Below are 22554 nucleotides of genomic sequence, written 5' to 3' on the forward strand. Positions count from 1 at the left end.
AATTCATGAGTAATTTCCAAAACACATTAGTTTAATTCAAAACATTTCTCACTTAGGAACTGAAAGGTTTTCAAATGTATAAAACAACAATATGCTGTACAGTCACAGAAATACAATCCAACAAAGTTACTTTACACCTTCAACCACTTGTGCTAGTCCTTACTTGGCCATATCAATGAGACTTTGTAGTGATGTAGGAACCCAAGTCTTTTTGCCCTGAACAAAGACCACACCCCGCTCAATGTAGATCATGATCCTGCCAAATGTATACAGTTGCTTGCCCATGTGCCGTTTTCCCACTAGTGGCATGAAGACAATGCCATTCTCTTCGGCTTTGGCTTGGATCAGGTCTTTAAAGTTGGTAGGTATTGAGGTGGGGACAGGGGCGGTGCCTGGAGGTCGTGGGACACTGCTCTCTATCTCACGACGCTCCTGCTGCTGTGCTGAAGCCTCATACTGGAAGTCCTTCCTCCTCTCTGTCTGAGTCAGATATGCAATGTTCTCTCTTGCTCCAGGCTGCATGTAGCCACCTGTGGAGCAAATTGCACACTAAATTAAAAAAATAATACATTCAGGGCATGACAGGCAGTAAACATGATTTTCAAATAATATAAATATATCAAGGTGAATCTATATTTAATATTTGAGAACTGCTTTTTTTTTGCAGATTGTAACTCAAAAATGCTATTACCTTTGGCTTACATTATATAGAGCATGGCCTGTAAGTAAACATAAGTGGGAGGCTGACTTACCTATACCAGAGGCTACAGCTCTGTTCATTATATCAAGAGCTTCATTGAGCTTCTCCTTGATAACTGGGTGACTGAGCAGTGCCTCTGAAAGCATGCCCTTCCAGCCCAAATACCACTTTGTAATCTCCTCATAGTTGGGACTGTTACTAAGCCACGAACATAATACCTGCAACAAAACACAATTGAAGAAAAGAATGTGGATTAATTCTCTCAACACTTAATACACAGTGCATTCCTGTCATAAACATAAAAAACACTTTGAAGGCACTCAACTGTAGGTGCTAATAATTGTGCTGTTTTTTGTAGAGGTGCAGTATGAAAACCCTGTCATTGGAATTAGTTGTCATTAGAAACACTGTTAAATTTTTGAATATTTAAGACATTTGGCACAAGGCTATGTTCACATTTCAGGCTGAAGTGACAGATCTGATTTTTCAGGGCTGTTAGGACTTGTCACAAGTGTTTCTATTTTGGATATGTATTTGATTCATGGTTATGCGGCATGAATGTACACAAACACATTTATTAAAACTGATGTGTGCCATGGAGAACCTTTTATTTAAGGACCAACAGTGTACACTGCACAATGTTTAGGGACAAGCCACAAACACTGTGTGCATGCCTAACATTTCGGATACAGATTTGTTCAAATTACAGACAGTTACAGGTCACTTGCATTTATAAATGTGTATTGTTAATAGAGCTAAATCCTATCTGAGCAAAAATTCATTACTGAGATTTGTAAAGTGAACATAGCCAAGACCCCCCCCCCCCCCCAAACAGAATCACACAAAATTACTCCTAATAACTCCACTCACCTGTAGCCATTTGTTAAAGAAGTGCTTGTCAAGTAGCCCCACCATGGTGGAGAGAGACAGCATGCCTTCCCAGTCCATCACCCATGTGAATGGTTCAACCAACTGCTGGTGTGGGTTCACCACTAACTCCCCTAGACACAGAGCTGTAACACACATACATTAACATGTAAAATAAAATAGCTCCTGTATGTTATTGAGAATATATTAGCATATACTCAAAGGCTGGACTATTAATCAAATAATTACATTTATTAAATAGAGAGTAAAACAATAACAGAAAAAATTATAATTAATAACCCCCTTTAACTGTCACGAAGCCACCTTCACACTGGTCAGCATATTATGCCAACTTCAGACTATTAGAAGCCTCCTGTAAGCAGCAGCGCCATCTTGCAGCATTGTGCAGGGTAAAAAGTAGTCTGCGTGCACATGCTTCTTGGCTCCTCTGAAATATTAAAATCTAGAAACTGCTCCAGCTGGTTTTGTTGCCTTCAATTTGAGTCTATGGCACAAAGTAAGCTATTGTGCTCATTTCGTTTGAGAATAGCTTAGTTCTCTGTGTATCCTAGGGTGACCATATTGGAGTTTTCAAAAAAGAGGACACATGGGGCAGGTTGGCAGCACAAATTCTTCCATAACCATGCAACTATGCTGCTGAAATTTAATACATAAATAGACACTCTTTAACAAGATAAATAACTAATGCCTTTTTGGACAGATTCCTTTCCATTCCACATTTGGCCCTAAGCAAAAATAATAAAATAATATTTTTTTCATTTCTTGACAGTTTATTATCATTGAAACCTGTTATTTTCTGTTAAAACCAAACTACAAAACTGAAGCCCTGTATTAAAGCAACTTGTTTACCTTTTAACTGTGTATGTTTTTTTTTAACATTACTAAAAGCAAGCACAATATTTTATCAACCAGAAGTAATACAGATTTGATAAATTATCAGTGCTTCACTGGGATCCAGACATTATGTAAAAATACTTAGATTTCATATTTTTTAAGGTCTGTCTGATAAAAAGTGTTGTATATGAAAGCTATAATTCAGTCTCTCCCCTGTTCCAGCTTTCATGATCCGGAGAGTTGGCCTGTTTTCATCTAAAGTTAATGATAAACAGAAAAACTGTGCAGATATAACTTGATTAACACGTCAGTAATGGTCAAGTGTGTTCTGTGTATTTGTGCCGTTATAGGGACAGAAGTGATGAATTTTAGTTTTGTAAAATATAGAGCAGAAAGTGAAAGGCTCGTGTGACACAGAAACACTTCCAAATACAAAGAGACTATGATAAATTACCTTTAAAACTTTCAACACATTCCTGTTCAAGGCATCACAGTAAAACAATGTGATGTGGAGCAGAGCTCAGCTGAAAGTGATGTAAGCACAAGAAGTGCTTTTTTAGGTCCCGAAAAGAGGACATGTCTGGCAAAAACAGGAGGTTTGGTCATAATATGCTATTTCTGTAGCAATGTAGTTTCAGTATTTATCTCTATTTGACTTAATATTCATGGGTTTGGTAATATTCCTTAATACACTTTATGATGATTAACTGTTGTACGTTAGTATTGATGGTGTAATTTTGTGGAAATATGATAAATCTGTGTTCTTAGTTGATTTCACTGGTGTATAATTAGCTACTTCTCAGAGATTGTGGCTATTCCTGTTTGTCCATGTGGGAATGCTAAAATTCCATTGTTTAACCTGTGAAACTGTTAGTGCTATATTATAGCTTGTGCCTTAGTATATTCTTAATGGGTGTTGCACTTATTAGCCATGTTTATCTCATCTGTTGAGGAGTGTATATATATATATATATATATATATATATATATATATATATATATATATATATATATATATATATATATGTATATATATGTATATGTGTGTGTCTTTGATGTCTTAACCAAAACATGGGAGTGTTTGCTGCTAAAACCTTTTTTATCGTATCAGCACTTTAAGCCCCCCACCCTTACACTGGTCATCCATTCATGGTCATTCATTTTAGATTTTAAAAAATAGCATTTAAATCACAGTTGTAACATTGATGAGAAAAATTACAATTAGGATATTTGTGCTGATATTATTTTATGCATTAGTAGATTTATCCACACATACCTAGCTTAGGGACGATGTTTTTGACCATGAAGGCTTCCCAGGCTCCAGGAGTGAAGACCTCTTTCCAAGGCTGCAGGATGAGTCTGGCTGAGGCATCACTGGGGTGCCAACGCTGCAGAGCGTGGGCCAGCTTACTGCGGATTGGTGGGTACAACGGCTCCAGGCGCACTTGCATGAGTGGCAGCCATGGGTGAATCCATGAGTGTATGGGCACGGTGTCTGTTAATGGGTTCCAGTTATCCACCTGAAAAACCACAGAAATAGATTATATTATTAAATTGTTTTTAGAAAGTCTATGACAGGGGTCAATTGCAAGAAACTGATGTGTGTGTGTCCATGGTTCTGTTTATATATAGAGTGAAAAGTGACCTCTTTCTGTAGCCGTGGGAAGATGAGCTGTTCAAGAACATAGTCCAGGATCCAGAGAGGCAGCACAGGGGCCCAGCAGTCCACACAGTCCACCATCGGACCCACATTCCTGGGCTGCCACAGAACCACACAAGCTCTCAGCACAGGAACCCACACCTCCCATATCAATCTGCAATAGAATATTTTATTTACCGTTTCATTACATGATATATAGAACAAGACTTCACATTATTCCTGGTAACCATCATATTACAAACATGAAGGAAGAACCCATATGGAAAAGAAAGAACCCATATGGACATAATGTGTAGGCAACTGTTTAGTTTCAAAACACATAATTGCCTCCCTGGTCCATAGTAACAGATAAATGCACTTTTAATATTTAACTCTCTACAGAGATGATGTCACCAATTGTAATGGCAGTCATTAATGTATCCTTGCAGAGCATCCAGATGACTTGATCTGACAATTTCTAATTCAAAGCCTGGACTGTTTTAAAACAGGCTGTTAGAGCCAATCCAAGCAGGATTACATACTGACATGTCCAAGGAAAAATGTGTTTTTGATTATTTTTTTATTAACTTACATCATTTGAACAGAGCAGCTGTCCTTTACATTGTGTGAAAATGTCATGATGAATGGACCAAAGAAAATGTAATATTCAATCTTTATAGATAGACAGATGGATAGATACTTTATTAATCACAGGGGGAAATTCAAGGCATCCAGTAGCTGTTCCACATATAAGAGTAAAATATAAACATAAGATAATGACAACAAAAGTAGAAATTTAGAACTTAATATATGTAAAGATAATATAATGGCAACAGGAACAGAAATATAAAACTGAATATAAAATATAGAACTGAGTGTAGAACTAAATTGACTTGCATTTAAAGTTAAGAAGGTTTTTTTTCCCTCCTCCTAATATATTACTATTTTGGAGATAAATGTTTTTCCTTGGACAGTGAAGATATATTGGTCTTTAAGAAGGCACAAATAAAATATCTCCACAAACTCAACACTCAAACTCTCTATCACTTTTATTCCTGAAGCTTATAATAGGGTAACCCATGTTATTTACTCCTTTTCGTGCTATTGTACTGTGTTGTAGGTTCCTCTTATTTATTTGATTGTTTAATTTTTTTCTGTATCTTACATGTTCATTCCCACAGTAATCAATGTCTTTTGGTAATTTAAAAGCACTTTATAAATACACATTTTATTTATTTATTTTTTAAAATATAATTATTATTAAAATATAGACTGGTTTTATAAAACTTCAGTATGAAACAACAAACAGAACCTTTATTCCAGCAAGGTTTACCTGTGGTAGGGATCCATAGAAGTAGAATCAGGTGCAGCATGTTGAAGTTGTGTACCCTCTAGTATGGCCCTCCACTGACCTACTTCTTCTAAACCATATGAGCAGTCCTACAAATAAATACATATACAAAGGAATTACACATAAGGACAAGGACATATTCTCTGCCATAGCAAATGTTCTCTGTGCATTTTTACCTTAAGAGGATCCCAGCTTTTGAGTTTTTCTGTTAGCAGCGGATGCACTACAGACACAGCAAGGTCAGCAAGCCCCATGGTTTTGTACTCCTGGTAGAAGTGTGTCTGCAGTTGCTGGAAGGCTTCAGCACACTCAAGGAGGCTGAGTGGAGGTCGGCCTCCGTCTCCAGATGCCTCTAGCTGCTCGACCAGCTCCAGCACCCGCTCCAGCCTCTCCACAGCCTCTTCTTCCTCTTTAAGCCTGGACTGCAGCGTGCTACTCTCATGCGTCAGAGACACTACTGTGTCCCGCTCATGCTGCAGACGCCGGGCACTCTATATATACACACACATACATACAGAGAAAGGTCAATTGAAGTCAATAATGTGTCATGTTTGCCCTAAGCAAAGTTAATAAATTTCTTTCTAAAAACTTTGTGGACGCACACTTGGCCGGTGTTTTCCCTGAGATTTATTCTATTTATAGGTAGCCCACTCCCTCTTTGCTTCAGGGGATGCCTCTATTCTTCTGGTAAGTATTTACACAAGACATTGTAACATTTATTTAAATGATTAGAAAAGCCCCTCTAATGAATCCCAGATGTTTTAGGAGTGCTATAACTGCCCTAGAGCACAGTTCCTTTTCTCTACAGCACAATCCTAGCATGATAGCCATAACCGTCATGGACAGTAGTTTCAAAGCATAACATCTGAATCGGCCACTTCTTTCCTGTGGAGGTTGTACAAACCGTACTCACAACTAAACCTCTTTCTCAGAAATGTGCGCACATTTAGGTAGCAATAATTACACATTATAAGAAATATCTGATAATGTTTGAACATGTGCATTTTGGTGTATGGACTGCATTTATGTTGTGTGTCAAAAACCTCAATATTTTTTTTTAAAAATCAGTGTGTGAAAATGCTTTGTTCTGAAGGTGATGATTCAAGGGCATTGCACATCGATTACATAGTAATGCATGTAATAATTCTTTGGCCAAAATTCCCAGCCTTAGAAACATAATTATTTATTGAAAAGTCTAAGGTGTATACCTGTAAGATGTCCTGTTCGGTGAGTTCAATGAGAAGTTTGAGATTGTGTTCAAGTTCAGGCAGAGCAAAAACTGTGCTTTTCTGTTCTCGGACTGCGGCACTCATTGGAGCCTCCTCAGGAACACTGTGCTTCTGACTCATCTGACTGTAGCTGTAGTACACCTTTTGCTCCCTACCCGTCATATCTATCACCTACCAGAGAATGGGAGGGAGACAATAGACATTAAAATTATAAGAAAATACTACTAGAAAAGGGTATAACTTTCCCTTGAATAGCAGATACAAACAAAAATGTCAGTTTGATTAGAAGTTAAAAAGCACATAGACCAGTGGTCACTAGCCTTTTTATGTACAAGATCACCCTTTGAAATCTGAACAAATGAATGATCTACCAGTGTAAATGCCAGGCTTAGGCTACTTTAAAACAAAGCTGAGTATGTCCTCATCGCCTCCAATAATATACAATTAAACTGTTTACTTCAATAATGTACAGCTGAGGGTTGGCTGTGGTACTTAGTGCCTGAGGAAACAGGTGTTCTGACATGTTGTACTACTGATAAATATCCTACAGCAGCCCTGCGCATGCCCCACAATTCTCAATGTGTTTTTCATGAGATATGTGTTTTCCTCCAGTTCATTATACAATCTTAGCTTACTGTTATTTGCTTCAGCATTCCAAAACTGTACGTGCCGAAACAAACGTTAAAAAAATTAAAAATGTATAAACAATGAATTATCAATATAGTTACCCTTATATATTTACCCTCATAAGGGGATTTAGGCTATGAATGTCTCTTGCTTATACTTCTTTTTGCCTATCCAAATGCCCTACCTTTTATTTAGGCGGCTGTACTTATGAAAGTACTCTACAGTCGCACATTTCCACGCGGTAGCACAACTCGTCAGAACACCGGGGTTTAGTGTGACTATCGCTTGTGCTGTCATTTGTAATCCTCAGACAGGGCAGTAACAGAGCCGCCGCGCTATTGGTCAGCATTTGCGGACACAAACCCCTGTGTGACAGCGGCTTTATGTGTCCCTGTTTAATTAGCTTGCGAACCACTGCGGATACAGAATGACGCCGCTATAGTAACTTAAAAGGACATAACTGAGGCAGCCATGGTTTGTCGACTGGTTGGTGACCACTGACATAGACCATTTAGTACTAGCAATAAAAGCAGCGTCTCTCTACTTTTGCCACTGCATTAATAAAAATCTACATGAAGACAAAGTCTTTAAGTTGTATGATAAAGTATATATATTGTTTTTTTGTGGCCAATGTTGTGAGGACCTGAATGTTGGAGAAATCGCACTTACAAGGGAATTCAACATATTCATGTCAGTAGTATTCACTTCTGTGGCTTGAGAGCCAGATGTCTGAATCTTAATGATTCAGAAAGACAGAAATGTATAACATGAAATAATCACAAGTAATAATCTACTAACCTTCCCAAGTTTCCTATGAAATAACTTTGATAGAATTGTTTTACCAACTGTAGAATATAACAATATTTAAAAGTTTGTTTCCAGTTCATTCTTTTGCCTCACCTTAACCTGGGCAAGTTCTCCAGCTGGTTTGCTCATTCCTTTATTGGTAAGTTTCCCATGAGCCTTCAGTTCATCCACAGTTTTATAGGAATATTTAGGCTTTTTCTTCCCTGTTCCAGGCTCTCTACGCCACTGACCCAATTCCCTTTGAAACTCCTATTAGCAAATAAAAAAAAGAGGAAATATTGTGTATCACATGTATTTTTATTCCCACACAAAATCTTTTTTTTTTTTTTAACTACACAGATTAGTATGCAATTTTATTGTGCACAGATTTTAAAATGGTAGCCTATACGTTAGTGTATTTTTGAATGCTCCTATAACAAAAACACTCAAACCATAATGAACACTGTGCAGAATAAATGAGTCATCTCGAATCTCACCTGCTCCTCTTCCTCCTCAGAATCTACAACAGGGAAGTCCTGTAGTGACTGCTGAGTTCTTTCATTTCCATAAGCCCCCACTGCACCTTTTCCCTTTCGTACTTTGGCTTCAATTGGGTTCACAATACCTAAAAAGACACCCATCAGAACATTCAGTAAACTCTAGATTTGCCTTTGAAAGTACCTTAACATGCACAGGTAAAAAAAATTATAAGTTGCCCTACCCTGTGCGTTTTTGCCAAGGCCTTTTCCTGGAACGTACCCCATCTTCTGCAGAAGCTTCTGACCAATGCCTCTTGTATGTCTTTCCCAGGTACCGATGTCTTGTCCTGGCCGGATATTTCCTGCAAATGTCTTCTGGGACGTTTTAAAATTCCCACCCTAAAGGAGGTAAAGCAAATAAAGGGATATGAAGCCACACAATCAGGTTTTATGAACTATTAAGACATGGCAAAATTTTCAGCCCATTATATTGCTACACCCACCCAGTACTTCCAATGATACAGATGGTATTTATATTAGAGTCGTACCTGATAAGCAGCAGAGAGTAAAACACTGAGTCAATGTATTATCAACAGAAATTAAATGTCCAGTTTAGAGACAGATTCTAACTAATCTAAAATGCTATAGAAATATTCAGAAACTGTTTTCAAGTTTAAACATTTTACTGAACTAACAATATCACTGAACTAGTTTGGTGCATGGCTGATTCCCTAAAAGTAAATAATGATATTGTCAGTTCTATGAAAAAGATACCAACAATACAAATAAACACATTCTGTTTAGGGGTGGGCGATATGGCCCTAAAATAATATCACAATATTTAAGTTTTTGGCAATAACGATATTTTTGGCGATATGAACAAAACATTGAAAAATACTTTTATTAATTTCAAGAACAAACTAATGCAGCAATATAAATGTTATATTAATATTACTCATATTTAATCAAATATATTAAATATATATTAATAGCCTTAAATGGTTTTGTTTACAAGTTTTATTTTACTACAAATGTTTCAAATATTCAAATATGACAGTGACAAAAGATATCAGTAAATATTTGCTTATTTTGTAAACAGTAATTTACCAAGATTCTGATTTTGTATAAAATAATATAGCATAAAAATCTACCACACAACCAAAGTGCAGAAAGTAACCTTAAAGTTTCAGAGTAAATAACAAAAACACAGAATAGTTGCTGTGCTGAGTCATCATGCAGTCATGATATCAAGTCAGAATATCACAATATTTATTTATTTTTGTTTAAAAAAATATGAGGATATTATCACGAACAATACGATATGGTACAGCCCTAATTCTGTTTAATAAAATTCACTTTTAACACTTGAATATCCGCAAAAAAGATTAGGAGTATAGAAGAAAGCCAATCTATTGCAAATTACCGTCTGAAGTTTTTTAGGCGCAGCAGCACGGGGCGGTGGGTGTGCTTCTTCATCCTGGTCTGAGTCATCAGAGTCCTGCTGCTGTTTCTCCTCAGCTGCAGTCTTCCGCAGGCCAGCACTTATAAAGTTCACAGGAGCTGTGTAGTCTTTTGATCTATGAAATATTGTCATATACAAATGATCATCCTCCCAGTAACTGCCCCACAAATAGGAACGCACTGTTACAATTTTTACTACTGCAAAACTAGTAGTACAACTGAAGAAAGTTAGAAAAATTATATTTATTTTCAAAGTAAATTTGCCTACAGATTTTATATGTGCGCTAGCTGTAATCTTTAACGGATGTAAACAGTACAGTTGGATGGTAGGTCTGACTAACAACCACTAGGCTTTGAGATTAGGTTAGCTACCTCTTGCCTCCAAAGCTAGGTCTCTCATCATCAGAGTCATGTTCAGCCCATATGCCGTACGTAGCCTCCTCTTTTGTCTGTCTGTGCCGACGTCTGTCAGGATTAAACTCGTTGGCCAGGTCCCATTCAGACACCTCAAACTTTTCAATCTCCACTCCATCCTCGTCTTCTAAATCTCCTCTACGCCCATACAAATGGGACATAGACATACTTCTGTGGAAATTAAAAAAAGAGTATGAATATACATACTGTGCAAAAGATTTATACACCTAAGCACATTAATAAACCATCTTGGCAATAAGTGCATTTGTGTGTGCAATTTTTTGTACATAGCATTATTATAAATGTATTATATTATAAATAAAGCAAATCAAACAAAGACCATTTGTATTACAGTGTTTTCTTTGCTCTTCCAAGCCACTAATTTAACAAAGTATTGATCAGCCAAGCCAGGCATAGTATGATGACCACAAATAAAAATGAGTTTCCCTAAAGTGAAATATGAACATAATAAATGAGCACACCTAAAATAAGCACGTACTATGATATGATTTGTATTTGCCTAAGGCCTAATTTTTCACAGTAAGGTATATCGTCATACAAGAACTGTTTATATATTACGACTTCATGTTAAGTTGATCTCTAACTTATGAAGTTATGCTAATTTCCATTTTCACCTTAACTTTGAACTGGAAGATTTAATGTAGAACTGAAAACATATCTGAATAAACTACAGCAGTTGATGTTGTGAATTTCTGTACAAGCAACTTGTTCATGAAGCTACAGTACTGTGACAATGTTTTAGGCACCTGTGAAAAAAGCTAATCCCCCAAAAGCTACATAGTGCAGTTTCTGCAGTGCTGAGCCCTGAGTAGTACCAAAGCAACGGTAACAACAGAAGCTCTATTCTCCCTATTACAGATCAGAGGAGCATCAAGATTATTAGAAGCTGTAATTTTAAGATAAAAAAATAATACATAAAAGTTTCTTTAATAAATGTATACAATCAAGGAAAATCTCTGGAAACAAACATTGTTCTTTACACTAGCTCATAGAATAGCTACTACTTTAAAAAAAAAAAAAACATATCCAAGTTCATTTGTTACTGTATTTATGTTTTTGTGTTTATACAAGGACAACGCTTATTCTAAAGAAAATAATTTCAATTATAATTATAATTTTAGATGCTTAAGACTTGCACAGCACCATACAAAAAGCAACTATGCTCTGATTGAATGAAGACAACTTAAGTTGGTCTTTTTTGAATTCTCCGTTCCACCTTAAAACGAACAGCAAGCATGTGACACTGTACATTTTAAGGTGGAAATTGAGATTCGAATGAGTCGATTTCAGTCTCATAGCCAAGTAACATAATATTTACCGTTACTAATAAGAATCTATCTTGTAACGTTGACCAAAAGGGTTAAACTGTGACTGCGTTCAAAAGCACCGATTTACAGAATGGTTTAAATCTGAAAAAGGCCAGCATCGTTAGAGCTACACACATTCTGGCTCAGAGCGGCTACAACCCGCCTCCGTTAACGCCGCACCGAGGAGTCATCGACAATATCGATATTTCTCCGTAAATTCGCAGCTACTGATATTTGACCGTGATAAAACAAGCCCACCTGTCCGTGCAGGCTGTATAATTTGTGTAGATTGTGCTGTGGCGGAGTTTTCGCTGTTGCTCTGAGCGGAGGGAGAGAGTCTCTTTCCTGTGAGCGCCGCAGTGAAGCGGAAGCGCGGCGATGATGAGAGTGTGACGCAGAGGTCAGACAATCTCTCTCTCAGCCATCTTGGACCCCTAGCCCAGACCTAGTAAGTGTTTCTGCTTCCAATCGGACAACATCCTTCGTTTCTAAACAACTTTGCGCGGTCAAACCAAGCCGGTATCGTAATCCTAAAGCTATCATGTAAGAAGTGGTAAATATTGACCCGAATCGCCTTTCCTAATTTTTACTATTTTGGTTCAAAATTAGCCGACAGGTTCTCCAAAATGGGGGAGCGGTGGCAGCGCCTTTTAACAGCACAGGGCAGTTTGTCCGCGTTTATGTTTCATAAATGCAGCGCTGTATATTTCAGGCTGTATGCTCTAAAGCGTGTTAATTTATGTTTGTGAAGCTTTTGTTGACACTAAGCCGTGTTTAAGATAATGTTCGACGGCTCGTTTGCCTGGTTCGGTTGTAGCATGTAGGTTAGCCGGATAGCTCCGTAGAAATAGTTGTGGCGTGAGCTTTGCTTTTTTATCTTTAACATGAACAATATTGTGGTAACATTTTTTGCTTTTTATTTAATTAACCGAGGATTAACTTGTCGGACTTTAAATTGCCGGACATAGTAAACTTGTCTGTTAGAGTTAAAGCCTCTTGTTAGAAGTTGAATGGCGACCCGCTGAGGCTTAATCAAACACCCCGTGTCTGTTGCAAAGTTAAACACCTTGACTTGAGTTCTAACTTGATTTTAGATCTGCTACAATCGATATAAAGCTTTCCATGGCAAAATATAAATCAAATCGACACGATTAAAAAGACTTGTTCTAGACAATGTTGATACTTTGTGATCTGTTTTTTTTCTTGTTATAATAGTTTCTGTTTATCAGTATTTGTTTCAAATGGGTGATCATTAACTCTGGATAAGGGTGTCTTCTAAATGCTGTACATTTAAATTATTGTATTTGTTTTAACCATTTATGGTTTCCTTCATGGCTGGACTAGTGTTGGTATAAGATACATAGGCAAATTGTGAATAATCAAGGTCAGTTATAATTTAACGCTGCTAGTTTTTGCTGGCTTTATAGCTAATGATGTGTCACAAGCCATTTTTAGGGTTAATTTTAAAAGTCTTTCTTTATTGTTTTAGCCAAGAATGCCAGGCGAAGCCACAGAAACTGTCCCAGTGACAGAGCAGGAGATGCAGCAGCCCCAAGTGGAGACAGGTTCGTAATGCTCATAATGTCATCAAAATGTGCATGAAGGGGTCCTGGAACTGCCTTGTTCACAAGTACCTGGGTTTTCTTATTATTAAGCAAGAAAAAAAATCTACACAGAACATAAAGGAATTAATCAGCATAACATTTAAGCTTTGTTTTTGATGGCGTTAACACGTCTGACATGCTGGCCGTTTTCACTTCAAGTCAGCAGCTGCTGTGGACACTTCATGCTGCAGTTTTAAATGGGTGGGGGTGGAGGTGTCAAATTTTGCAGGGTGAATCTACTGGGCTTGTATAAATGGTGAACCAACATTTCCAGATTCAGACTGAAAAACAAAAATAGTTTAAAGTTAATGATCCAGGACCCTCTTGCCCAGAATCCAGCATTGTTGCCTGCTGTGCTTGTCTTTTGTGAAGCTAAGACTGTATGGTAGTATTTTTAGCATGTATTCACTTTTGTCTCTGCATGGGCTATGGACCATCCAACTGTGCATGAATATTTCAACTATGGAGTATTTTATTTTGTAACTTACAGGTTGAGTGTACACTGTATAAATTTCACGCACATGTTACTAAAACTATATGTACACGTGCCATTTATCATTGGGGCTAATAAATCATTTTCATGTAGGCTTTGACTGGAGAGCTGATTGTTGGGGGTTCATTCTACCTCAGAAAGAACTTTGTCATGGCATCTGATATGCTGCCAGCAGATCTTAGATCTTCACCACACTTTTGGCACCGCATGGTGGAAGTGGACACACTTGACAGATTTTTTGTTTCACTTGTGTGTGTATATATGCACAGACTAATTTCACTGATATAACCACCACAAAGGTTATTGGGATTTTTTTCTTTGGATAAGAAAACCTTTCCCTGTTCTCTTGCATATAAATAATTGAAGATGCTATATTGCATTACACTTGACTTTTACTAGAGGGTTTCTGGTTCTTGGTGTGTTGTCACCAGTCAGGTGTCGTCTTTATATGCAACAGAATGTTTTGTTGGGCTTTCTTTAGCTGCTGCTGATGGTTTCACTGTGACTGCCCTTCCTCCTGCTTTCCTTGCTCCTTTTCCCCTTCTTAGCTCCAAGGGTGTTAAGCACCCCTGCCTGTTCTGAGGCAGCTGCTCCTGAAAGTACTAAAACCACTCCAGCAGCAATGGAGGGTGTTGTTCCTGAGGCCCCTGATGTTACTTTGGAAACCCAGAAAAATACTGAGATTGTAGCCCACTCTGTGGAAGAAGTAATTCCATCTAAGGCAGAAGGTGTGCAATCTAATGGTGAAGTGGCAGCAATTTTTACTGACAAACGGGCTATAGCTCAAGCATATACTGCATATGAGGAATGTGCTATTGTGAGTGAGTCCTCCAAAGAACCAGATACACTTAAACAAGATGCTACTGTTGAAGAACAAACCGATCTTGCTGGAGGCCTGAAAGAAACTCTGGGGGAACCTGCAGACCAAGTTCCAAAAGATGTAACTGTTGAAGATCAGGTAGTGATTACTGAGATGGATCCAGTTCAAAGACCTGCAGATGAGGACCCTCTCATTGCTGGAGATGTGGTAGATGTCCCACCAGTTCTTCCAGAAAATGTTACAGAACCCCAGAATAAGGGGTTGGCTGATGCCTTGAAATCAGCTACTCCTGAAGATTTAATCAAAGAGCCTAGTGAAGCAACTGCAGTCAAGGAAGTAAAACCTGTTGATGTTACTGTAGATGTTGCGACTCAGAATGAAGTAGTAAAAGAGAAAGAAGTCATAGCCCTTTCAGAGGCTGTCCAGACGAAAGTGCAAGCTAATCGTGCTGGCCCTTCTCTCTCTTCTCTGCACATGTCAGGTGGGTCAATTTGTGTGAAACTGACCCACTGCTTGTTCTCACAGTACAAAAAGAAAATACCCTGTGCACATTTTCATGCACTCTTAATGTTTAGTGTATTTCTGTACACTTGCTGATGTTATGCAAGGTTGTTTTTTTATTTTTATTTGACTTAATCTTAAACTATGACTTGCCTAATGGGCGATGTTAAGAACATTATCCCATGTGGGTCGATCTTAAGGCCTGTTTATACTTCTCGGTGGACTCAAAGCAGAGCCAATGCCGAAGGCTACGCAAGAGCCCTACGCGGTTGAGTGCGTCACTCTACAATTACACCACCACAAACTAGGGCTGAATCTCAAACATAAATATACAAATGTGACTTTCGGTGTCATCCATACTTTTTCTGTGTTCAACATTATTATTTGTCCATGGGGTCCACTACATGTCTGAGGATATCTCTCGACATGAATTTGGTGCTGTCTGCAGTCTCTGTAGTGTGGAGGAGTAGTAGTAGCTCATGTTTCTGTACTGCTTTGGTTCAGTGCCCGTCTGAGTACTGACAAATCAGTCATTGCTGTCTGCATCCACACAACACACAGTTACATGTGCGAGTCAGGCTATGGCGTAGGGTTTTTGTTGAAGTGTTGGCTACGGCATAGGTTCGCCGCAGAAGTATAAACTGGTCTTCAGTGTTGTGTCGCACTGATTCATTTTTACAGATATCTTGAAACAGGCCAGATACTGTATCTTACTATTAACATATTTCACCCAAGTATTTAATTTGTTTGTCTTAACTGAGTTTGAAAAAAAAAACTTTTTTATTTAAGTTTACATTCTTAGTGTTTTACCCCAGGTCCTAGAGTACCACTGCCCTGTACAGTTTAGTTTCTTGTACGTGCTGTAACAAATCCAATTCAAGCATGGGGGTACTGAAATATACAGGTCATAATGCAGGAGCAAAATCATTTCAAACAATGCACTTAAGACATAATTACATGGGCAATTTGATCTAGGCAACATGTTCAAAATGGCACAATTTCTATTTTTTAAATATATATTGATCTTGATATTTATCACCATATAACATTTTGGAACACTGTTACAGATAGAATATACCAAATGTTCATTACTACACAATGTTTACCTTTTTGCCATTTATAGACATATAGGGTAACAAAGTAAATTAAGATAAAAAAAAACACGCACACACACACACATAATCCCAACATCGTTCTTAACTGTATTCCTATTGCATAAAATATTTTGTGGCTAAAAGATCGAGATTTTTACCACACAGCATTATGAGCAATGAATGTGTGTAGCGACTTGCATACTAACATTAAAAGGATTCCAAGTATAGTAGCATAATTAAAACCATAATCCTATAGCTGTGAGATGTCTCTTGTGTTCTGCATAGATCTGTAACCTGTGTGGGTGTGCTACATTGTATTAATGCTTTGTTTATGAAATGTTGTTTAAGTCTTGAACTAGATGTTTAAATTTCCCACAAATTCTTACAAATGATATGATGTCTGAGGGTTGTCTGCATACCAGTGTTGGTAAAGTAGGTTGCTTGTCGTGGTGGATTGAAAGCTGTTGTGTGGCCTAACACCTTTTGTGCTAGAATTGTAAACAGTTCTTCAGCCTAACCTGCATGGATGTGGGTGTTCTCACTGCAGTCAATTCTTAAAAAAAAAAAACTCAAACCCTTTATTTTCCTTAGCCACTCCAGCTGTTCCTGCTGCTACAGCTTCCGCTGCCTCACAGCCAAAGGCAAAAGGGGCTAAGGCTACCTTCAAACTATCCTCGTCTCCAAGCACTTCTGCCCCCAAACCTGTCCCTGTGGGCAGAAGGAAGCGCTCCTCCCTCTCTGCCTCTTCCTCTTCCCCCACCTCCCCTAAATCAGCTTCAGGTCCTAAAGCCACCCCACCTTGTTCTCCACTAGCATCTCCTCCAGCTGACTCTGCAGTTGCAGGGAAAGCTGAAACAGCTGCTCCTAAGGTTGTGAAGGCTGGTAAACAAGTAAAACCCAAAAAAACTGATGCATTTAAAGTTGCTGAACCTCAGCAGGTAGCCGAAGTTTTCTCTACACCAGATGCTAAACCAGCACCTAAGCCTGTTCTTGCTCCACAGGTTATGAGTATTCACCCTGTTGCTAGTCCTGAGGCCATGCCTTCATTGGTGGATAAGGTGGCCACTGCACCAGCCTCCACTAAAGTTGCTGCTTCAGTAGAGGCAAAATTAATGAAGGGTGCATCCCCTGCCCCAGTCTCCCCTAAAGAGGCTGCTCCAGTGGAAGCCAAACCAATAAAGGGTGCATCCCCTGCCCCAGCTAGCCCTAAAAATGCTGCTCCAGTGAAAGCAAGCCCAGTGAAGGGTGCATCCCCTGCCCCAGTCACCCCTAAAGAGGCTGTTCCAGTGGAGGCCAAGCCAATAAAGGGTGTGCCCCCTAACCCAGCTAGCCCTAAACATGCTACTCCAGTGGAAGCAAGCCCAGTGAAGGGTGCACCCCCTGCTCCAGCCTCCCCTAAAAATGCCACTCCAGTCCAAGTGGAATTAAAACCAGTGAAAGGTGCATCAGTTGCTCCAGCCTCTCCGGCTGTTGCTGTGCCAGCTCCAGTTGAAGCAAAACCAGTACAGGGAGCATCCCCTATTCCAACATCACCACCTAAAGCTACTGCAGCTCCTGCAGCTTTTAAAGTAGTTTCCAAACCTACTGCTCCTGCACCAAAGTCATACTCAGAAGTTGTGGCATGTAGTCCACCTAAGGTACCAGAAATGCCAAAGTTTGTTTCTCGGGCCCCTGTAGCTCCAAAGGTGTCTGAAATCAACAAAGTAGCTCCAGCAACTGTTCCTGAAAATGGGACGTGTGCTGAAGTGCCAAAAGCCCCATCTGCTCCCAAAGCAGATGCTCCCAAAAGGAAGCCAGAAGTAACCCCTGCTGTTTTAGCACCACCACCTCAGGCTGCCCTCCCAACTCCAGAGGAGGAGGATGACCTGCCTCCACTCATTCCACCTGAGAAACCTTTAACCATACCTGTTTTTCCACCACAACCCTTGGCTGGTGCTCCACCTAAAGTAGCACCTTTATTTACCACTGTTATGCCCCCATCTGCCCCTGCTGCAGCCACAAAAGCACCCAAAACAGCCCCTAAAGTTCAACCTATCCCTGCCCCTACAACAGTTAAAGCTGTATCCAAACCGGATCCAACCACCAAGAATGACAAGGGTATCTCTCTCTTTGCCTATTTTTCTTCTGTCTGCAGCTTTTGTTTCCTGGTGTGTAGTTTTAAAATTATATTTTTCAACAAAAATTTCTTGTGTTGGTCACATTTTACTAAAATTGAAGCATAATAGGGAATAACTTTTACATGTGGTTTGAAGAATTTACTGGATCCCCTCTACCAGATACTGGCCTGTTTCAGCAAAATCAGATAAATGCCTAATCTGATACAAAATGTAAAGTATTATGCAGTGTTTTTACACTCCACAAGAAAAAAGTATTTAAATACTTCTGAAGTAACAATTGGCTTATTTTAGTATTAGAACAAGGTTTACAGGATTATTTAAATGCTCTGCTTTATCTAACGGTGCCTTATTTATTGAATTGCTTTTAAAGTACAATTGTTGCTATTTGTACTGACCACATAAATGCATTTAATTTTTCTAATTTGTCTAAACAGTACCAAGGTTTTTGGGCTCTGTACACATAGTGCAAATTAATTCTCACATCAAATATCTGTAAACTGTGTTTTTGATTCTTCTTTAAAGAAATGTTCTTTTAAAAAATAAATAAATAAATAACACTTAACTGGCTTAACTGACATCTCAATTTGTATCTAAAATTGAGTGGAGATACTAGTATCACATGGTAAATTTGAGGTTTTGAAAATACAAAGCAATTTTGTAGGAAGTTACGTTTTTTTTTATTTTCTTAAGTACAAATACAGTTTGAGTTGTGGCCTTTTAATTCCTCTAGCTTTCCATATATGTTTTTTCATGTACTTTTATGGTAACATTATACTTAAATGTTTTCTGGTTTCGTTTTTTTCTTTAGGGTCTGGCACTGAGTCGGACAGCGATGAGTCTGTTCCTGAACTAGAGGAGCAGGATTCTGCACAGACACAGACACAACAGGCACAGGTAAGGCTGTTTATAACTCAAGTAGTTCAAATAATAAAAACGTTGCTTTTTCTCTAAACACATGGAGAGATTTTTTTTAACATGCCATGAAATATTATTGTAATTTATTCAGTTATAAACTGTTTTCAGCCATAACTAGATATAGTCTTGCGAATAACCCTGTAAAAATACTTTTACATGAAATGTTTTGCTAAAATGTAATTACTTCTGTTCACAGCTTGCAGCAGCAGCAGAGATTGACGAAGAACCTGTCAGCAAAGCAAAACAAAGCAGAAGTGAAAAGAAAGCAAGAAAGGTGAGCAAAAAGTACATTTTCCAACAGTCATGTATTGTTGTCATTACTGTTATGTAAACTTTCCATCACACTTTGACTTTAACAGGCAATGTCCAAATTGGGTCTCAGACAAGTGACAGGAGTTACCAGGGTAACCATTCGCAAATCTAAGAACATTCTGTTCGTCATCACCAAACCAGACGTCTACAAAAGCCCCGCTTCAGACACTTACATTGTCTTTGGTGAGGCCAAGGTGAGATTCATCTAAATGAATTCAAATTTCCTGTATTGTTTGGTGTATGTTTTCAAAGCGTATGACTATTAAGCATGTGTTGTAGGGTTTTGGTATATCTAATTTATGCTGCTTTTAATTGTTGCCCTCCATGATGATTTAAACAGTTTGACTTTCGTTCTTCTGAGTCTGATGAAGCCAAACTTTCTGTCCTGAGAGGAAACATATTATTATCATCATCATCATAATACTCCTCATTGGTTGCAGAATGTGTTATCATTTTTTGTGCTTGTGCTTCTCAGATTGAGGACCTGTCCCAGCAAGCTCAGCTGGCTGCTGCAGAGAAGTTTAAAGTCCAGGGAGAAGCAACTTCAAACATTCAAGAAAACACACAGACGCCCACAGTACAGGAGGAAAGCGAAGAAGAAGAGGTAAACCATGTTTTTCATTGTTAGTTTAAATTTACATATAGTACTGTGCAAAAGTTTAAGCACCAGAGATTGAGATATAAAAAGCTATCTGAGCAGTAAGTGTTTATTTGCTTAAAAAAACCAACAAAGAACACCCAACATTAGAATAAAACCAAATAACATTTTCCCAGTAAGTGTGATATTGAGTGTGAATGTGTTGTTTTAACTTTTTTCCAGATCTTTTTGTGGCAGACCATGTTATTTGAGGTTATCATTCAATACCTAGTTTTACCAGTTAATAAATAATGGTTTAAATAATGTGTGCTGTTGATTTAACAAATTCATGCAATCAAGGAGAATCGGAACAAAACATTGTTCTTCAAACTCACTCTCACCTACTACTTTATAGAAAAAAAAACATTTTTTATTTTTTGTATTTATTGTGATATAACTTTATACAAGTACCATCCTTACTGAGAAGGCATTAGTTTAAAAATATATAATTAGGTGCCTAATACTTCTGCACAGTACTGTGTGTGTGTGTGTGTATATATATATAAATAAAAATGATGTGTGTGAGAGAATTGTATGTGGTTAACTGCTTTTAAACATTTTAAAATTGTGGGCAGTCCATTTCATTTCTAACCTAGCATGTGAATCCATACCTTCTATATTCTGTCTTATAGTGCCAAAACCTGAAAAGTTGTTTCTCATTATTCTTGGTTTTGTGCATGGCCATATTTGAAATATCTCATGTAGACACCCAATTGTAGATGGCTCCTCTGAACTCTTAAATCTATATATCATAGATTTTAGACAAGTGCTCATGTCATGGAATAATACTGATTGAGTCTTGAATTTTGTGTTGACTCTGACTGAGCCATGTAACTTTTTTTCAGGTTGATGAGACCGGAGTGGAGGTTAAGGACATTGAGCTGGTCATGTCACAAGCCAATGTTTCACGGGCAAAGGCTGTACGCGCACTGAAGAATAACAACAATGATATTGTCAATGCCATTATGGTAAGTGTAGGCAAAATAAGCTTAATAATCGTGACAAGTTTCTATAACACTTCCATGATGATTTAACAGTATGACTTTCGTTCTTCTGAATCTACTGAAGCCAATATCTGTTCTGAGAAGAACTTAGCATTAAAATTATTTTCATTTTGTCGGAACAGCTTATTTAACTTCCTGTACTTTTCCTCTCTTTACAGGAGTTGACAATGTAGGTGGATATCAGAACGGGTCAGAATGGGATGTTGCTGAATTAATCTACACTATTTGTACAATTTATACCCGGGAGTAATAAAGCTGTGGCTTGATGAATTTGTCTGTGGTTTGTTTAAGATACTTAATAGTATTCAATAATAGTCAAGTTGATAGAACTTGATTAGAACACTGGAAACTGAATTGTATTTTTGTGGAAATCACAATTTCCCCACACAATTTTGTGGGTTTGGGGGATACAAGTTTGTTGTATCTGAGATTGTCTTGCTTAAATGATCAAGCAAAGACGCCTAACGGAAAACTGCCAGCTTTTTCAAGACCATGGCAAAAATTATAGTTCCCACAAGGAAATCGCCCCAGCTGTTTACTTTGTAGCAATTGAACAAATGACACAAATGCATATGGATTTGGAAAAAAAAAACTATATTTTATACAATATTGTATAAGACGGGACTACCTGGAGCTAAACAATTATGCACTTTTGATGACTGGTGTACATTCAGAAGATATGGCAATCTTTGTTTCAAAAAATGTTTTTTTTGGAAATATATATTTTTTACAATAATACATCTTGCCAAAAAGCACAGCGTGGTAAAGCCTTTCTTAACAAAACACAAGCAAAAAGACCAGATCTCGAATCTCATTGGAAATGTAATGCTTATTAAAAAAAAAAGGTTGGCTCCATCCTCCATGGAGGTTGGCTCCATCCTGCAAAGCTGATCTGTCAACAACTTTTTGTGGATGTCTTTGAGCCCTATTTTAGTATGTTACTGCACGGTGATGGAGGAGATGTTAATCAAAGAGAATGTCAGTAATGAGCATTCATATAATTACGATCATTTATACCCTCAAAGATGGATCATCTTGCCCTTGCTCACATGAAAGCATGGGTAAGAATCACTTTGGTAAATGGTTTAAAACACATCAGTAAATACTTACTCCACACGGGGAGGTAATATTTAAACTAATGTGTAAAGTTTGTTTCCAGAACAGTTGGGACATTGTATGAAATTAAATAAGAATGAGTCAATTCTTTTGAAGCTTTAACTGACAGAAGTGCAAAGAAATTATTCCCAATGTTTTCAGAGAACAACTTGATTGTATCTTGTAAATATAGTCATTTGTGGATTGTGGCATTCTCATGGTGGAA

At 38.0% G+C, this 22554-nt stretch overlaps 2 protein-coding genes and 2 non-coding genes across 5 annotated transcripts; 3 read left to right on the plus strand and 1 right to left on the minus strand.

The window, feature by feature from the left end:
* Positions 1–27: 27 nt before the first annotated feature.
* On the minus strand, positions 28–12135 carry tfip11 (tuftelin interacting protein 11). Its single transcript, XM_066672918.1, has 14 exons — positions 11995–12135; positions 10367–10579; positions 9957–10110; positions 8776–8932; positions 8552–8679; positions 8169–8324; positions 6621–6812; positions 5589–5903; positions 5395–5501; positions 4068–4236; positions 3699–3942; positions 1571–1713; positions 753–918; positions 28–530 (listed from the first exon to the last, which is right to left on the minus strand). The coding sequence occupies exons 2-14, from the start codon at positions 10573–10575 to the stop codon at positions 160–162; spliced, it is 2511 nt and encodes an 836-aa protein (XP_066529015.1). The 5' UTR covers positions 10576–10579; positions 11995–12135; the 3' UTR covers positions 28–159.
* Positions 12066–21503, plus strand: naca (nascent polypeptide associated complex subunit alpha). 2 transcript variants are annotated; one of them, XM_066672920.1, is made up of 8 exons: positions 12066–12184; positions 13226–13301; positions 19174–19259; positions 19477–19554; positions 19640–19786; positions 20068–20196; positions 21075–21197; positions 21392–21503. In XM_066672920.1, exons 2-8 carry the CDS (start codon positions 13232–13234, stop codon positions 21404–21406), a joined length of 648 nt encoding a protein of 215 aa, XP_066529017.1. In that variant the 5' UTR covers positions 12066–12184; positions 13226–13231; the 3' UTR covers positions 21407–21503. The 2 variants fall into 2 exon arrangements, with proteins under 2 accessions (XP_066529017.1, XP_066529018.1); XM_066672921.1 differs by having other exon boundaries at positions 12173–12279.
* LOC136698553 (small nucleolar RNA SNORD59) lies at positions 19911–19986 on the plus strand. Its single transcript, XR_010803129.1, has one exon. It is a non-coding gene; the product is annotated as a small nucleolar RNA SNORD59 (small nucleolar RNA).
* On the plus strand, positions 21246–21318 carry LOC136698554 (small nucleolar RNA SNORD59). The gene has a single exon (XR_010803130.1). It is a non-coding gene; the product is annotated as a small nucleolar RNA SNORD59 (small nucleolar RNA).
* Positions 21504–22554: the final 1051 nt, after the last annotated feature.

This window comes from Hoplias malabaricus, chromosome 5 (assembly GCF_029633855.1).
Source record: "Hoplias malabaricus isolate fHopMal1 chromosome 5, fHopMal1.hap1, whole genome shotgun sequence".
NCBI classification, from domain to species: domain Eukaryota; kingdom Metazoa; phylum Chordata; class Actinopteri; order Characiformes; family Erythrinidae; genus Hoplias; species Hoplias malabaricus.

What these genes read in the sequence shown, in the direction of transcription:
- tfip11 (XM_066672918.1), bottom strand. Translation starts at nt 10,575, where the DNA reads ATGTCTATGTCCCATTTGTATGGGCGTAGAGGAGATTTAGAAGACGAG. An exon ending in TCCCACGGCTACAGAAAGAG is followed by an intron (nt 3,943 to 4,067) that starts GTCACTTTTCAC and finishes GTGGTTTTTCAG; the next exon opens with GTGGATAACTGGAACCCATT. An exon ending in TCTTTAACAAATGGCTACAG is followed by an intron (nt 919 to 1,570) that starts GTGAGTGGAGTT and finishes GTTTTGTTGCAG; the next exon opens with GTATTATGTTCGTGGCTTAG.
- naca (XM_066672920.1), top strand. Translation starts at nt 13,232, where the DNA reads ATGCCAGGCGAAGCCACAGAAACTGTCCCAGTGACAGAGCAGGAGATG. An exon ending in CACAGACACAACAGGCACAG is followed by an intron (nt 19,260 to 19,476) that starts GTAAGGCTGTTT and finishes TTCTGTTCACAG; the next exon opens with CTTGCAGCAGCAGCAGAGAT. An exon ending in TTGTCTTTGGTGAGGCCAAG is followed by an intron (nt 19,787 to 20,067) that starts GTGAGATTCATC and finishes TGTGCTTCTCAG; the next exon opens with ATTGAGGACCTGTCCCAGCA.